The 17,890-nt window shown below is 40.1% G+C and overlaps 5 protein-coding genes across 5 annotated transcripts; 1 reads left to right on the forward strand and 4 right to left on the reverse strand.

The window, feature by feature from the left end:
* Window positions 1-246: 246 nt before the first annotated feature.
* LOC103428322 (pre-mRNA-splicing factor SPF27 homolog) lies at window positions 247-2,889 on the reverse strand. The gene is made up of 7 exons (XM_008366428.4): window positions 2,358-2,889; window positions 2,081-2,256; window positions 1,888-1,971; window positions 1,351-1,420; window positions 1,131-1,264; window positions 988-1,046; window positions 247-470 (listed from the first exon to the last, which is right to left on the reverse strand). The coding sequence occupies exons 1-6, from the start codon at window positions 2,613-2,615 to the stop codon at window positions 992-994; spliced, it is 777 nt and encodes a 258-aa protein (XP_008364650.1). The 5' UTR covers window positions 2,616-2,889; the 3' UTR covers window positions 247-470; window positions 988-991.
* Window positions 2,890-3,506: 617 nt separating this feature from the next.
* On the reverse strand, window positions 3,507-7,492 carry LOC103428321 (peroxisome biogenesis protein 3-2-like). The gene is made up of 7 exons (XM_008366427.4): window positions 7,141-7,492; window positions 6,707-6,871; window positions 6,406-6,596; window positions 6,138-6,268; window positions 4,968-5,095; window positions 4,369-4,596; window positions 3,507-4,070 (listed from the first exon to the last, which is right to left on the reverse strand). The coding sequence occupies exons 1-7, from the start codon at window positions 7,152-7,154 to the stop codon at window positions 3,821-3,823; spliced, it is 1,107 nt and encodes a 368-aa protein (XP_008364649.3). The 5' UTR covers window positions 7,155-7,492; the 3' UTR covers window positions 3,507-3,820.
* A 1,250-nt stretch (window positions 7,493-8,742) lies between these two features.
* Window positions 8,743-11,098, forward strand: LOC103438059 (small ribosomal subunit protein RACK1). Its single transcript, XM_008376599.4, has 2 exons — window positions 8,743-9,774; window positions 10,749-11,098. The coding sequence occupies exons 1-2, from the start codon at window positions 8,893-8,895 to the stop codon at window positions 10,845-10,847; spliced, it is 981 nt and encodes a 326-aa protein (XP_008374821.1). The 5' UTR covers window positions 8,743-8,892; the 3' UTR covers window positions 10,848-11,098.
* Window positions 11,099-12,642: 1,544 nt separating this feature from the next.
* On the reverse strand, window positions 12,643-13,350 carry LOC103438237 (uncharacterized). The gene has a single exon (XM_008376761.3). It carries the CDS (start codon window positions 13,348-13,350, stop codon window positions 12,643-12,645), a length of 708 nt encoding a protein of 235 aa, XP_008374983.3.
* On the reverse strand, window positions 13,351-14,482 carry LOC139196952 (uncharacterized). Its single transcript, XM_070823317.1, has 2 exons — window positions 13,721-14,482; window positions 13,351-13,500 (listed from the first exon to the last, which is right to left on the reverse strand). Exons 1-2 carry the CDS (start codon window positions 14,480-14,482, stop codon window positions 13,351-13,353), a joined length of 912 nt encoding a protein of 303 aa, XP_070679418.1.
* Window positions 14,483-17,890: the final 3,408 nt, after the last annotated feature.

Raw genomic sequence — 17,890 nt, forward strand, 5'->3', positions numbered from 1 at the left:
TACAAGTAAAGAGATAGATACATTCATTGATAAGAAAAAAGAAAAATGTGTATGGTGATTGGATTGATGATAAAATATAATCATAGGTTTCGAGCAGTGATTTGATTGACAATTCCTTGATTTTTCAGATATTTTGATAGAAACATCGACAATTTCATGGGTATTTTAAACATTACTCCTATTAGAACAGCTCTCGCATAAAGTAGGACCTATTGGATCATGATGGGGTAATTTTGCATTCTATGGTGAGCTCGAAATAATTGGCTACGCCATCAAAAAATGGATAATGTATGAAGTTGTGAACATAGTTATAAGCAGTTTCAACGCATTAATACCAACCGAAAACATGCGTTAACAAAAGGGCCGCTCATCGAAAGTACAACAAAGATCAATCCAGCTGCATGCTGATAGTTGTCGAATCAACGCTAATATTCCCGTACCTCAATTTCTGCCAGATCTTCGTCCAAATCCTGTTTAGAAAACCCAAAATTTAACGATTAAAACTAATAGCACCGCAATGCTAATCATGACGTAGTCTAGGACAGAAATGATAAAGTCTAGTTTCGAATAAACTCTGGTTTATATAGCCGCCTGATACTGATTCCATGAAGCAGATCATACTAAGTCTATCGTATCCTCCCTTCAAGAATTGACGACTCATCATAATAAAAGCATATAATCATATATTCGTATAGGCAATGCCTGGACATGTATGCATTACATAACTCGGGACTTGTCCTCAAAGGAAAAGTATCCTAATTTCGACAACACACAAATGGGTAGAAACGCAAACACTAGGAACTAATTCTTCAAAATAAAATTAAACCCAAAAGAGGAATTGGGAATACAGTTTCGATAAAGGGTTAAAAAAGATTACAACATCTCTAAATCCTGTGAAGTAAAAGAATATTGCATGGCATCGTATAACAAGATAGCAGAGTTATAGCATCAACGCTAAACCAAATGGCATTAGCTGCAAAAGCATACCTTCTCATTCAGCGTTCAATAGAGAACCATTTTCTGCATTGGCTTCCAGGTTCCATCCTCTGAAGTGAGTAACAGCTAATTAGTGACCAAAATAATAAAATGAGTGCCAGAGAAAACACACCAGACAGGAAAAGGTGGATAACCTTTCGGCTGCTTCCCTCCTCAATCCTTCAAGATGGTTTTCAAGATTAACACATGCAGATTGAATTTCTATATTCTTCTGACAAAGCTCCTTCCATTGAGCAGACAAAGCATTGAGCTCATACGCAGTGGTTTGCTGTCATCAATGAAGTAAATTTATCAGATCAGAGTAACATTACGATCGAAATAGTACAAAGTCAGCAGGCAGATAGGTTAAATCACCTGATGATGTTTTCTTTCACGATTCACTGTTTCAATATTTTGATATTGCTCCTGAGCTAATTTCTGCATTCTGAAAAATAAAAACGCATAACACACATAACATTACGTCAAGCATCATGAAATGCATTATTCAAAGAATTATCAAGTACTGCACATGAAAATTAGAACTTTCAGCAATAATATCGATTTTAAATGCAAAATTAAGTACATCATGTAACATTTCAGAATGCATTTACACAGAAAGTCTGACTGGAGACAATTCAGATTGTTGAACACCTTTTGATAAAGCACATGTGCAAAATTTAATTTGTGCAAATGCATACATTCAAATGCGTGTGTGTGCAATGTGCATAGGTACATGTGGGAGAACTATGTATGTGAACAGGTATAAGCAGTGTCATATGTATGTGGGGTGCACAGTCCCGAAGGGGGCGGTACTACTAGACTACTAATGCGGCAAGTATGGAATGAATCGATTCACAATGAAGAGGTAACTATAAATATTGCAGTTTTTCATATGAAATCTGACGGGCAAACCTCGACAAAATTGATTGCAATCGATTGTTGTTCTGAATCCAGGCTTCAGGACCATACTTGTCAATCAGCTCCAAATTCTCCAACCTACAATTCAGACACTCATTTCATCAACAGTAAACATAACTCACATATACATATCCATACTACATATACACTGCCTATACAAATATGCAAATCTGTATGTATAGATTACCTGACGGCTTGGTGCTGCAGAGAGCACTGAGATTTCTGGAGAGCAAGTTTCCAAGCAGTTTCATCGTTCAATTTATTCACCGGCGGCGGCTCCACTTTGTCTCTCGAAAAATCAATCGCCACCGGAGGCCGCGACGCTCTCACCCGTTCGTACTCCCTAGCCAGCATCGGATGATCCTGCAATTTCAAATTCCACAAGTCAGGCACAAAAAAATCCTTATCTACGCAGCCAAACAGTCCCTTAAAAAGAGAGAAACCCTAGGAATTTGGGGACTGACCTTGAAATTGGGCTTGGGAAGAGGCGGCAACTCCTTGAGGAAATCGGCGGGCTTCTTGGCGCTGCGCCGCAACTCCTCCTCCACCATGCGGTCGACCTCGCGCTTGACGTCGGGGTTGGCGTAGTCGTCGTCGATGTAGGGCAAGGCGTCGATGGTTTCGGCATTGGTTAGAGGTCCCGGCCATGCCGGACCTTCCGGCGGCGGAGCTTCAAGCATCAGGACCTCATGGCTGCCGCCGTTGCCATTGGTGTCCACCATTGTTGTCCCCGAGAAGGTCACTGTGTGTAATACTAATGAGCTTCAGAGACGCAGATAGTGGAGTTTTTTTTTTGTTTTGGCAAACCCCGGATAGTGGAGTATTGGGGGATTTGTGTTTGTGAATTGAACTGAATTGTTACTTAAACGCAGCGTTTGAACCCGAACCCGTTTTTCGATGGGGCAGAAACATGATTTAGGGCATGCACGTTTGGAAGATTTGGGGATAACAAATATCTTTCCGACAACCAAACACGCTTTCGATATTATTTGTTCTGAATAAAAGGATTCATTTGCTATGTGTTTTTGTAAAAAAAAACACCTATTCCGTGCTTTTCCAAGAAGCACTTTCAAGTGATTCTTTAATGAACATTTAAGTTTTTAATAAAAAGCATTGATAAACAAAAGTATTTCTGAAACAATCATTTCCAAACGGGCTCAACAAAATTCCACTAATGGAATGTCGGTGAAATTATGACAAATTATACTTTGGGAAAGAAATCATCTCCGGATCTTTTTCACCAAAGCCATCAAATCAAGTGATCCGGACCTTCCAAATTTCATCCAACAGCTCACATGTTTTGACCTCTTAAAAGCTGTGATTTTTACCATTGGATAAAATTTGAAAGGTCCAGATCACTTGATCCGATAACCTTAATAGAAGAGATCCGGAAAAGATATCTTTCCTATGCTTTGGTCTTTTGGTTCAAGTCAAATGTCAAAAGACCCATCTACGTGGCATCTCAAAGGGTATACAGTCTGTAAATTTTTCTTTCCATTCAGGGCTTCTTAAGGTCTACCGGTGGAATGGCTAGAAGCACTTATAGGCAACAAAAAAAGCTACTACCATCGTTTAAAAGAAAATTTTGAAAGCACTTATAAATCGTAACCAGATTTTGGAAAAGCGCTTTTTAATAGAGCAAGCATATACTATTTGACCATGTTACATGATATAAGAGATATTACAGCACAGCACAACAAATATGAGATGTGGAATTAGAAATAGAAGAAGAACTAGTACAACGATTAAATTACACTGCAACATTCCACATCTTTCTCTGTTATTCCTTTAAAACTTTCGAATTTTGACAACTTGAACGCCCCTAAATCATTAGCACGTTCTTCCGCTGCCGGATTTGATTGTAACGCATCAAAAATCTACTTAAAAACCGAAATTCTGATAATGTGGTCCGCCGCTAGTCTCTACTCTAGTCTATTTTCATGTTTGAGTAGATGAGAGTGAAAAAGAGCTCAACTTGTGGTACATTCAGAATGATCTGGATGAACTTGCTTGATTCTTCGAGGACCGAAGGACCCGTCTGTGCAACCCGTGCTAAAACTTTGGCAAGTTGAATTCCTGACTTTAGACTGCCTCCTCCAGGTTGAGCATTCATATCTTCTATCACGGTATCCACCACTGCTCTCAACGCTGTATCGGCAACACTCCTGAATTCAGCACTGCAAAGAGAAGACAGAAAAGATTTGAGTGACTTCCAAATTTCACCTTCCGAAGTGGAACAAAAAACTACTCAAGAAAAAGTCAGGAAGATCCTTCGAGGAATAACAATAACAAGATAAAGTTGCATGATAGAATTAAGTAACACCAAAATCAGTATTACTGCGGTTGGTAATGTTGAGATTTGGAACTCGATGTATAGGAGTTGTATCTTAAACTTGCAATTCCATGCAAAGGAGTTGTGCGATTGATGTTACTTTTGAATAAGCATAAGCTGCATCCCTACCATCGCAGACGTACCTTGATATTACTGCCCGTGTCTCCAACATAAGTTGGTCAAATTTGGTGACATCTGGAAGAGGTATGTTATCATTGCTGAAGGCAGTGGCTAGTTCATGCCAACGAGCATCCTCAGGCATCAAGTAGTTCACCCAGTGATGGGGATCTCCTGTGCTCATGAACTTTTCAAGTATTTCCATGATAGTTGCATGAAGAACTGTGGTGTTGAAAGAATCCTTTAGCTGCTTTCTGCGAATGAAAAGCGTCCAAACTATTTAGTAAGACCTCTAATAGTCAACAAGTTTGGCTGGCAGAGTTAGGCTACATTCTTTCAGCGGAAGTCTGCAACTTCAGCCATATAGGTCCCTTAGCTTCTCGGTCGCGCAGTGCTATAAGAGATTGAAGCTGGTCAAGATTAAACTTGGGGGCAGTGACAAACTTATGGTAGTTTCTGAGTATTAAGCATTTATTGACATTTTATCGAAAGCCTGGACATTTTGTCATGGACCACGGCATTTAAGAAGAAAAATTCAGGAAAAACACTGAAGTGATAGATAAACCTGACTTTATTTTTCAGACTAATATACAACATGCTAATAGGGGGTCAGACAAAGCTTTACCCATTAAGAACTTCTGTTGCTGCTGCCTGGATATTTGAAATTAAAGCAGGCAAGGCATTACTGGCGAGATAATCAGAACTTGCGAGAAACTTCTGCTGGTCATCCCTATGAATGAGATCAGCATCCTCCTGTTAACATAATAACAATTATATTGCATTCAGAGAAGTTAAAGTAACATGTCAAAACCAATCGTATCGTCCAAAGTACACTTCATAGCATGCCTGATGTGAGTGGTATTGCAAATCAACACTAATGTCTATCAAGTGGCCTGGGGAAAATGAACAAAAGTAACAATACTTTTAGTGAGAAAACATCAATCACAGTGCCACCAAGCAGCAATCAGCTATAATATTAGTTTTTGACAAGCAGTGTTAACAGGAACTTGATCTCTCAAATATATAACCATGCACCCCTCCACCTGTTTCATTGATATCCAGCCTGCCTTACTGCCCAGAAACGGATCCCACCTCTTCAAATAGAACTATGTGTAGATTTCACTATACTTATTCTAATGAAGTATTCTCCCACAATATAACGATAACATCTCCCCAACAACGGTGAAGATGAGTTCACTCAACCACCACCCTAGTTATCATTTCAAAATACTAGGTATCCCTAATCCTGAACGAAGGCTTCTACAAGTGACATTCAAAACTGATGCCATATTTGATAAATGATAACTCTTAAAAAACTATAATTTGAATCACTTTTATATCATATACAATCCTTGAAACAAAATTTTTGGTGATAGGATAGCCTTCAAATGAACATAGAAGATACACATACTCTACATGTCAATATCCAAGTTTGGTAACACTCACAAGCATACGCACACTTTTGAGGTTACTTTTTCCAGCAATACATTCAGAAAGTAAGAGTTCAAAGTCATACTAATGAATTCAACCTTTAACGATTGCTTGACCAAATGTAAAACTCGGCAAGGATATTTCATACTACGTAATAAAGTAGGCACATCAATACATTGCAAACCAAATAAATCAACAATTTGCAAGTCCAAACCTTCAGCTGCATTGGACTACTTAAACTTAGAATAATGCTGTCTAGATTGGTATTGCAGTTAAGTAAACACAATTCCACCATCAATTCTGCTGAAATAACTATTTTGAGTAGAAATCATTGGCATACAGTGGAAAAGGAAATAGCTCTTACAATTAAAAGAGAGCTCCCAAGACCTCGTGCAGTATCAATATATAAATGTCTCCCTAATATATTGACTTGAACTCTAATATATAAGTTAAGGATCGTCATTGCCCACAGCGACAACACCATTCTCGTGAAACCTGCAAAAAATACAAGAACAGTAGTAGAAGGTGAGCGGACTATAAATCTCTTTATTTTAGTCAAATCAAGAGAACTCATAAACTATGGTCTTGAAACATGCTAAATATATAAATACCAAGGAATGACAGAAACATACTTAGAATTTTCAGTCTATCCCATAACTCAAGTTTCTCTTGAGATGTCGGTTGCCCCTTCACTTGCATTAACCTCTCAGTAAGGTGAGAAAGGTCCAACTCTTCCGCTATCCGACTACTTAAATAGTACATAGCATGCGGCAGTGTAGTTGTATCAGCAATTCTTTGTATGTTTTCAAAATGGGCCTGCATTCTATGACCGCGACCATAAAACAATATCGTTAGAACCCAACTAATAACCAGTTGAAGAATCGAAAACAAAATATACGACTACTCAAAAATGAAATGGGAATCTCTCTTAACTGAGCCTTGATGAGCTCATCGTTTTTCTCTCGCTCATGCTCGAGTTCAGTCTCCAGGTCAGCAAGCCTTTGCCTGTGAGCATTGTATAATTTGTACAGAAGATACCCACTTCCTAAAACACCAGTTGCAACCAAAACCTTCCTCTTATGCCTTCTCCAAAATCCCCTGGTATCAAACCGGCACACGAAATCAAAGGCAGGCAGTGGCCAAGTGGGTGAACATACAAGATTCAATTGCTACCAAATTGAAAATTTTAACAATTATTAAAGCAAAGTACAAGCTATTTAACTTACTAACATCGAAATATACCAACAAAACGTAAGAACCCACGAAAAAAAACAAAGAAAATCTCCAACAAACGAACAACTGAAGCAAGATTAGAGGAAAACAACAATTACCCAGATGAAAAAAAGTGGAAAATACGAAGAACTAACCTTAAAGAAAGCATCTTTTTGGTGCTATGATAGGCAAACCTCCATCAGCGTGCAGTGAAGCTCTTCCGAGGAAGATGATTCGGAGAAGATAATTCCGAGCGGAAACGGGCAACGATAGAAATTGGAAGCGGTGGTTTCTCGGGCGGAGCCGCAAGCGGTGCATTAAAAACAAAGTTTATTGTCCAATAAAAAAAGTTAAAAACAAATTTGAACTGCTGATTTTTATTTATTTACCTTTTTTGTTACCGGTGGGATACGATCATACGTAGAAGAAAATATTATATTTTAGCAGTCTCCTTCTCAATGCGATAATTTAAATACTTAAATTTTCTACGTAAAAAAATAATACGTTGACACGAAATAACCACTCTCTAGGTATTTTAGTTATGGGACATCAGTATTTTCTTATTAATGTATTTTAGTTATGGGACAACCAACACACTGTTGTACCTAGTTCCAATTTAATAGGGAAGAAAATTTTTATTTAAACTCGTCTAACTTCTTTTTACACATAATTTAAATTTTAAATGTTAATCGTTTATTTTATCCTATTGCATAATTACTATTATGTACAAAATTAAATTAATAATAAAAATCAAATTTATCAATAGACTCATATACTATAATTAAACCCTAGCATCACCTTTTGTTTATTCTACGTTAGCTTTGATAGAGAAAAATAAGTTTTTCTATTGATGAATGGTGATTTTGAAGTTTTTAATCCTCCAACTACGGTATGACTCGATTTATGGATATTTTGTTTGTTTGCTTCTTTTTTGGATTAAATTTCATATTTTTTATATGATATTGTATTTGCTTTTCTCTGCTGTCCGTATGCGCCCCAAAACACCAGTGCAAATACTTTTAATTAGTATTGCAAAGACATAAAACTTGATTCTTGATGCAAATAAAGATTGTACAACCTTAGTCACGAACTAGCAGGTGGCATGTCTTGCACCCTTTTTTATTCGAAATAGCTCCAATTTGTTTATTTGTTTATTAACATAGCAGCAAAACACACAGTCCTATATCACTTCAAAGTATCTTAAAAAACACATGAAAATGCTCGATTTAAAAAGGATTGAACTGGAGCTTGCATAACATTCTCTTGGCAAATTCAAGTATATGGAATGATCTCTTGTATCCTAAGTCCATGGATGGGTTGTGGTAGCATAAAGAAAAAAAGCAGCAATGGAAATGCTAGTCCTATATGGCATATGCAATTATAGAGGGCCAAATGACACCTCTTTGAAAAGAAAAAAAAATCAATTAGATATGTTATTTTATAAAGAGAATGAGTGTAAATATAATTTTACATTTTGAATTGGGGTTTGAGAGGGTAGTTTAGGTAATAAATTTGGGATTAAAGATATATTAAATCTTTAATAAAAAAAAAACAATATGGTTGAAGAGAGTAAATTGAATTTAAAAAAAATGTTAAATGGGTTCAAATAAAATTTTCCAGTAAAGAATATAAAGCCCCACCTTAGAATCTAATTGGTCTTCAAGACTAGATCCAAACTTTAGAATCTAATTGGGCCTCGTCTACACCGGGCCGGGTCACCAAACTAAAGCAACCCAAACCCACACGCCCACCCCTGTTTTTGGGTCTGGCTCATCTCTCTCAAAACCCTATCTCTCTCACCTATATATTCTTCTTTTCTCCCGTTTTTCCCTCTCCACGCTCTCGTACGCCTCCCGCTGCTCTGAAAACCCTAGCACACCCGCCGCCGCGCACCACCACCAGCAACCATGGGTGAGAATCTCGTTCTCCGCGGCACCATGAGGGCTCATACCGACATGGTCACGGCCATCGCCATTCCAATCGACAACTCCGAGATGATCGTCAGCGCCTCCCGCGACAAGTCCATCATCCTCTGGCACCTCAACAAAGACGAGAAGACCTACGGTGTCCCCCGCAGAAGGCTCACCGGGCACTCCCACTTCGTCCAGGACGTTGTTCTCTCTTCCGACGGCCAGTTTGCCCTCTCTGGATCCTGGGACGGCGAGCTCCGCCTCTGGGACTTGGCCCTCGGCGTCTCCGCCCGCCGATTTGTTGGTCACACTAAGGATGTGTTGTCTGTTGCTTTCTCCATTGACAACCGTCAGATCGTCTCGGCTTCCCGTGACCGCACGATCAAGCTTTGGAACACTCTCGGTGAGTGCAAGTTCACCATTCAGGACCAGGATGGGCACGGTGATTGGGTCAGCTGTGTGAGATTCAGCCCCAATACGATGCAGCCCACCATCGTCTCGGCCTCGTGGGACAAGACTGTGAAAGTTTGGAACTTGTCCAACTGCAAGCTAAGGAACACCCTTGAGGGCCACAATGGGTATGTGAACACCGTCGCGGTTTCTCCTGATGGTTCATTGTGCGCCAGCGGAGGCAAAGACGGAGTTATTCTGCTCTGGGATTTGGCGGAGGGCAAGAGGCTGTATCATCTCGAGGCCGGCTCCATCATCCACGCTCTCTGCTTCAGTCCCAACAGGTACTGGCTGTGTGCCGCAACCGAGCAAAGCATCAAGATTTGGGACTTGGAGAGTAAGTCCATTGTGGAGGAGTTGAAGGTCGATCTGAAGACTGAGGCTGAGAAGACTGAGGATACCCATGCTGCTACTTCATACAAGAAGAAGGTATACTTCTTTTTTTTTTTCGCTCTGTTCGATTTATTACTGGTTCTATATCTTGTTTTCATTTTTGTATTGTGATTTGCTTTTGTAATGTGATTTCGGGTTTCGATGAAATTGCTTATTGATTATATCGTCTATTTGTTGTTTCTCTAATCTTGTTATCACAAATGCGGTATGTAGCGATTGTGCGTAGATGTTATTTATCTTAACTGTTTTATTGATATTAGTAGTATGGTAGCTGACCGCGAAATAGTTGGTACAATGCTCCTATGTTTGTTGCAATTTGCATTTGATATGTGCTGTTATCGATTATAGGGTAGATTATCGTTTTTGTCTTGGCCATTTCTTCCCTATATACACATTGACTTTGCTCTACAGAGTTTCTGCTTTGCTTGGCTTTGAGTCTTTCGACAAATATTTTCTTTGAAGAAAAGTCACATTGCTCACTAATTGATGATGCTGTTTTGTTTGGAATTGCCTCTGAGCTTTGTGCGATGTCATATTTTCTTCCCCTGTTACAAACTCATAATATGGAACTTACGTTCTTTTGGTATTGTTGACTCTGGTGGTATTCGTTTTTGCTATATTTGTTTAGTGTTGGTGTTTTGCTCGAATCTTGCTATATTTGTTTAGCCTTACCTCTCCATAAATGGGGGTAAGGCTAGCCGACATTCACTTCTCCCAGACCCTGCCTAAAGTGGGAGCCTTGTGCACTGGGTACGACCTTTTATTCATTATTGCATTTAAAGTGCGGAAAGGAACTCCATTGCGTGAGTGCTTGACAATGTGTTCCGGCCTGTATTTACTTTGCGTCACTGCATTCATAGACATAATTAAGTTGTCAGTCGATAGTAGGTTTATGATTACTAGCGTTTTCATTTGGTGACTGGTTGTATTTGGTTCGTAATCTTTGTACATATTAGTAATGCTTGAACTTTAATTGTTTTGGTTTGTTTAACTTGTGATCTGAATTGCAGGTTATCTACTGTACGAGTTTGAACTGGAGCGCTGATGGCAGCACCTTGTTCAGTGGCTACACCGACGGAGTTATCAGAGTCTGGGGTATCGGTCGTTGAAACAGAAGTTTTGAGTGATAATTTGCCAGAAGTCATGTCTTCTCGAGGACAAATGAGTTACCTTCTTGAAATGTAGTTGGTCTAAATGTTTATTTAGGGTTTTTGCTATGTTGGATCTGGTGGATTTGAATCATTTTGTTTGACAATGTTGGCTTTGAGGCCAAGCTATTTTAGTTTCGGTTTCCAAATTAAGTTGTGATATTTACTTGATTACTGCCTTGGCTGAATGGCATGAATTATTGAATGTCGAATCTCCCGTCCATCCTCAACATCACTAGCTTTTGTGAATGAACTATGTTCTTAGAAATTGAATATTTCCTAATCGATGTTCAATAACGTTGCCATCACTTCATTGTTTAACTAAATAACTTGGTTCAACTATTTATTAGTGTTGACCCTAAAAACTACAAAGCCTACGTGGCGCGCAGGCCGAGTAATTAATGAGCTAACTACGTCATTCGGTGAATGCGGGGCGTGCCAACTCGTCGGCCGAGCTCGGCCGAGGAGTAAATTTGTTGATGTTGCGTTGGGTCGCGCTACTGACTTCTGCGTCTTGCGATTGCGGCCGAGAAAGGAACACGTCTCGGCCTCTTGGGTTCTCGAGCCTGAAGACAAGGCTGCTATTCTTACGAAGTTCACGAACTGAATTCGGCTTTCAACGTGCCGAATATAATAACTGTAACACCTCACTTCGCCGAAAAGGCTAATGAGATGACCTCGACCAATAAGGATTCAGAAACCCTTCTCGACCGAGACTTGGATAGGTAATCAATCGTTCTCGCCGCAGTGCTGTTGATGCCAACGGAAGATACTGCAAGACCGACTGACTCTACGGTGACAGAGCTATCTATGCCGACTTAAGATATCACCGATTGCTTCCACAGTGCTGTTGATGCCAACGGAAGATGTGTCAGCGAAAAAAGGAAAAAGAAAAGATCTCAAGTTGTGAGAGTTTGCGCAGGGCAATTTTGTATTGATTTGCAGGGGGCTTTCCTGATGCACAGCGTCCCCTATTTATAGTACTGAACCTTGAGTCCGAGTTTACATCCTACTCGGACTAGGTTTCCCTCTCCGGATCACCTCAACCAGTCCTACACCTACTAGGACTATGAACCTAGTCCTTAGCTAAGCTGGATTAGTTTCCTGGATATCCGATCCCGTCGAGACTCCCCATTGCACTAGGATTCGTCCTAACCGCCCTAGGTTTGGACTCCCACGGGTTGACTGATCCATGGTCCTTTTGCCGCCCGGCCTCCTGGGCCGAGAGTGATCCTACCCTCGGCCCAAACTATTATTTTGGGCCCAAACAATTAGATAGCAAGTTAGATGACTAATGGCTCGTTTGGATGTGTTTTTAAAATGATTGAAAGCGATTTTAGAAAAAAGATGTTTTTAAGTTTCAAAAGCATTTAAACTGTTTTATTATGTGTTTTTTTAAAGAAGCATTTTAAAGTGTTTTTTTCAGAATTTACTAGCATTATTATTAAGGATTGTTTTCAAAAATATTTATACCAAAAACGCTTTCAGTCATTTTGAAAGCACATTCAAACGAGTTCTAAATGATTTACAATTTAGTTAATCTTTTGCAAAGATGATCTTCATCAAACACTAGAGGATGATTTAGTTAATTTTACTAAATATCAACTTTTTTCTTTTGGAAAAAAAAGATATCATCCAACAATGAAGATCGAACACAAAAGTAAAAATCCAACGGAGAGAAAAAACAAAGAAAAAAAGACACCGTAAAAAGAATTAAACTAAAGAAAACGGATGATCAATGAAGATTGAGTAGTGGTCAGTCGACTACAACCAGGTTTTGGTACTCTTTTCCACATATTGCTGCTTCCATGGCATGATTAGGGCTGACATCTCCCTCCCTATCCAAGAACAATTTAAAGAAATCGTCGGTGTAGCCTGTGAAGGTGGTCATCCCCGATACTTGTGAAGATACGACCATGTCGCTGTCGCGGGAGTACATGTACCAGAACACTATGTGTGGCACTGCATAGCCTTTCTCTTCAAACTTGCTCCTCATTATCTGATAAGTGATCGGCCAGTGCTCGGCCTGGATAGACGACATATCAAAGTCCATGCGGACAAAAACTAGCACCCTTTTGATCATCTGCTCTGGCTTTAAATTGGCATTCATAGCCTCTTGAAGAATCAAATCAAGTACCTTTTGAGTTGTCGCGCTATTTCCGCTGATGCCCGTGCCTCTGAAGCAGGCGAGCTTGGACTTGAGATCATCGCCTTGTATGAGATGGAGCCGTTTGGGATTCCGAGTGAAAGGGATGACCTTTCCTTTCCAGGGCTCTTTATCATTCAGTTGAGACACCAATAGCCCCATAGCCTCGGGCACGCCAGCCTCGGACACGTCAGAAGGGTCCGTGAAGAATTCACATACAGCCAAGCAGTTCTTCCACTTGCCTTTGTTAGACAAATCGTCCACCATTGCCTTCCATTGAAGCTTAGCTACGTCCCCAACATCCGGACGATCAACCATTTAGGAATCATCCACATCGGAATAATATTTTACATCATGCATGTTATCTGCATGAGGATCATTCACATAGCGGATGATTTCATGCGGAAGCAGAGCATCTGCCGCAATCTTGGACTTGCTGGCTTTCACGTCCTCCAGATACTGCCTAACCTTACACACCGAAAAACGTGGACAATACTCCATGCTCCACACGGGATCCAAAACCTCCTTACTCAGCCGATTCAGGACTATGTGTGTGTAATGAGCCTCGTCCTTTTCCACGTCCAACTCACAAGGAAAAACCTTCCTCGCGATGCTTTCGCACAGAAAAGTAGTAGCGACCGCAACACTGGCGCCGTATTCGGTATTGTTGGCACCGTACGGTATGTACCTGGCTTGAGGTCCCAGGACGTCGGGCGCACTTGCCTATGTACCTGGCTTGAGGTCCCAGGACGTCGGGCGCACTTGCCTTGCTAAACTCATTATGATACATCTTCTCATTGGGCTTCTTTTTCTTCAACTTTTCAAAATCAGACCTAAAGTTGGCCGCAAAAACATCCGAAACACGATCGTGTAAAAACTGATAATTCGGGTCACTCTCGTACCTCTCAAGGACACCCTTCTTGTGGATGGAGACATCGATTGTGCTCCTGTACAAAATATCACCTCGGCTGGCTCCTTCAGGAAGAAGAAGCTGGTACAGAATCAGGACAAAGTCCTGCAAACAGCCGATAGAAGCATCGGAATGTTCGTGGCCGACGATAGCCTCAACGTTGCAGGCTAGGGTTTTGGGGTGGTTTTGGTGGAGCCAAAGCAACGCTGTGTGGAAAGATTCCCAGCCGCTGTCCAAGATAGTGATATAACGGCTGATTCCTAGGTTGCAGATGAGCTTGAGGGTAGTAAGGGGATCGTGGGACCAGGCTAGCGTGAGCAATATTGGGTCTAGATATCTCTTACAAGACTTTGGTGCCGTCGCGAGTTCGTGGTACAGATCAAGGCAGGGATTCTTACCAAAGGAGGAGGATGAGGCGGTGGCCGTGGCAGTGGATACTGATGATTCAGCAACAAGAGATGTATAAGGAGCTACTCTTCTTGTGAGATTTTTGTTATTTGCTCTGACCACGACTGGAGAGAGGATTTTGGCAACTTTCATTGCAACTCTCTTCATCATGATAACAATTGCCTCGTCGATCGCCTGTTAGCTTTAGGGTTGCCAGGAGGCGGTAAACAAATCCATATTTTACACTTTCGTAACCCTAGAGACGCGTACCACAATAATAATGAGGAAAGCAAAGAGTGGCGTTAGGGAAATTTTACACTTTCGTAGCCCTAAGTCCTCTCCCCTCTTCCTCTTTATTGGGTTTCTCAAATGTATAGAGGGTGGTTTTTTTTTTTTTTTTTTTTTCAGATTTTATTATTATTTAGTGAGGAGAAGTTTCGAATCCGGAACGCATGGGTGGATACCCAACATTTCAATCCACTAAGATATTATGCCGCATGCAACATGTATATTAATATATGTATATATACTTCGAATCAAGGGATACTCTTCTTTTGACACACGTTTTGTAGTTTGTAAGGCCTACTCGTAACCTTTTTACAAGGATCTGAACTATCTATATTTCATATCATCATTCATAGATCATTACAACAACAATAACAACAACAAAGCCTTTTCCCACTAAGTGGGGTCGGCTATATGAATCCTAGAACGCCATTGCACTCGGTTATGTGTCATGTCTTCCGTTAGATCCAAGTACTCTAAGTCTTTTTTTAGAGTTTCTTCCAAAGTCTTCCTAGGTTTTCCTCTGCCCCTTCGGTCCTGGACCTCTGTTTCGTAGTCGCATCTTCTAATAGGAGCATTAGTAGGTCATTGTTGCATATGTCTGAACCACCGTAACCAATTTTCTCTCATCTTTCTTTCAATTTCGGCTACTCCTACTTTACCTCGGATATCCTCATTCCTAATCTTATCCTTTCTCGTGTGCCCACATATCCAACGAAGCATCCTCATCTCCGCTACACCCATTTTATGTACGTGTTGATACTTCACCGCCCAACATTCCGTGCCATACATCATCGCCAGCCTTATTGTCGTCTTATAAAATTTTCCCTTGAGTTTCAGTGGCATATGACGGTCACACAACACGCCAGATGCACTCTTCCACTTCATCCATCCAGCTTGTATTATATGGTTGAGGTCTCCATCTAATTTTCCGTTCTTTTGCAAGATAAATCCTAGGTAGCTAAAGCAGTCGCTCTTTGGTACTTCCTGGTCTCCGATCCTCACCCCTAACTCATTTAGGCCTCCATTTGCACTAAACTTGCACTATATATATTCTGTCTTTGACCGACTTAGGCGAAGACCTTTAGATTCCAACACTTATCTCCAAAGGTTAAGCTTCGCATTTACCCATTCCTGAGTTTCATCTATCAACACTATATCGTCTGAGAAAAGCATACACTAAGGAATATCATCTTGAATATGTCCCGTTAACTCATCAATTACCAATGCAAAAAGGTAAGGACTTAAAGATGAGCCTTGATGTAACTCAATGACTCTCTCCCAGACCTTCATTGTATGACTCATTAGCTTAATACCCCTATAGTTCATGCAATTTTGTATGTCGCCCTTATTCTTGTAGATAGGCACCAAAGTGCTCTTTCGCCACTCATTTGGCATCTTCTTCGTTTTCAAAATCATATTGAAAAGGTCTGTGAGCCATGCTATAATTGTATCTCCCAAGACTTTCCACACTTCGATCTGTATATCATCTGGGCCCACTGCTTTTCTATGCTTCATTTTTTTCAGAGCTATAACCACTTCTTCATTCCTAATTTGGCAGTAAAAGGAGTAGTTTTTACACTTTTCTGTGTTACTCAATTCCCCTCACCCCCAAAGAAGTACTCATTTCACGTCCTTCATTGAAAAGATTATGAAAATAACCTCTCCATCTGTCTTTGACCGCGTTCTCTATAGCAAGAACTTTTCCATTCTCATCCTGGATGCACCTCACTTGGTTTAGGTCCCTTGTCTTATGTTCCCTTACTCTAGCTAGTTTATAGATATCCAACTCTCTTTCTTTGGTATCTAGTCGCTTATACATATCGTCAAAAGCCGCTAGCTTAGCTTCTCTCACAGCTTTCTTCGCCTCCTACTTCGCTATTCTATACCTTTCACCGTTTTCATCGGTCTTATCCTTGTATAAGGCTTTACAACATTCATTTTTAGCCTTAACCTTTGTTTGTACATCCTCATTCCACCACCAAGATTCTTTTTGGTGTGGAGCAAAGCCCTCAGACTCTCTTAATACCCCTTTTGCTACTTTTCGGATACAACTAGCCATGGAATCCCACATTTGGCTAGCTTCCCCCTCTCTATCCCACACCCATTTGGTGATTACTTTCTCTTTGAAAATGACTTGTTTTTCTTTTTTGTAGTGAAGAAAATAGACAAATACGGTTAAGAAAGAAATACAAAATGATTATCATTTAATCCAACGGTCATAAGGTTTCTGTTTTGGATGATTAGACATAATACTTGAGGGAAGACGCGATCAGATCGTTAAAATATATTACGGAGTGCTCTAATGTTGGTGGTCTTACATGTAATTATTAGCACTCTGAATTTGATTCGGAATGGCGGTAGCCTCGACTCCAGTGATTAGGGTTTTAGCTCTGCTTTAACTGGTTCGCTTTCCCTGCAATTTATTTTTGTTTTCTGTTTGATTTTGTTCCATGTCTTAGTGATTTTGGTTAATCTTCAATCTTCCCTGGGCTTCTGTTTCACCTTGATCTTCAGACTTTCTCTTAATTTTGTGCATTGCCAAATTTCAAAAATTGCAAACTTAATAGCCTATCCCCAAATTTTGCAACTTAGGTTGCAGTATAAATTATTGGTTGTTTACAATATAATCCTTTGGAACCGATCACCATCTTAACCTCCTCTGTGGTGAACGTAGTTATTAATGAAGTGTTTTCAGCCTAAATCATTTATTAACTAATGATTTAAAAACTTAATTAACCTTTTGTAGAAAAAATGGACATGTAGAGGATAAACGGGAGAAATGAGAAGGAACAAAAAAGAAAGGTTGCTAACATTCTCCGAAAATGTTATGTTTACTGTCATTTTTTCTTTTCGAAAACGAAAATAGTTATAAAAGCCATCATCCAACGATGAAGATCAAGCACAAAAGTTAAAAAAAGTGCCAACATACAGAGGTATAGAAGAACAAAGATTAAGAAAAAAGCCAACAGAGACCGAAGAAATGATAACTTAAAAGACTTGAACTAACTAAAAGAATGATCAATCACGATTGAGTAGTACTCAGTCGACTACAACCAGATTTTGGTACTCTTCTCTACATATTGCTGCTTCCATGACATGATCCAGATCGACATCCCCGTCCCTATCCAAGAACAACTTGAGGAAATCATCGGAGTAGCCACTATAGGTGGTCATCCCTGATAGTTGTGAACATTTGATCTTGTTGTCATGAGACAAGTCCCAGAACACTATGTGTGGCACCACATAGCCTTTCTCTTCAAACTTGCTCCTCAT

This window comes from Malus domestica, chromosome 06, assembly GCF_042453785.1.
Source record: "Malus domestica chromosome 06, GDT2T_hap1".
Lineage (NCBI taxonomy): Eukaryota > Viridiplantae > Streptophyta > Magnoliopsida > Rosales > Rosaceae > Malus > Malus domestica.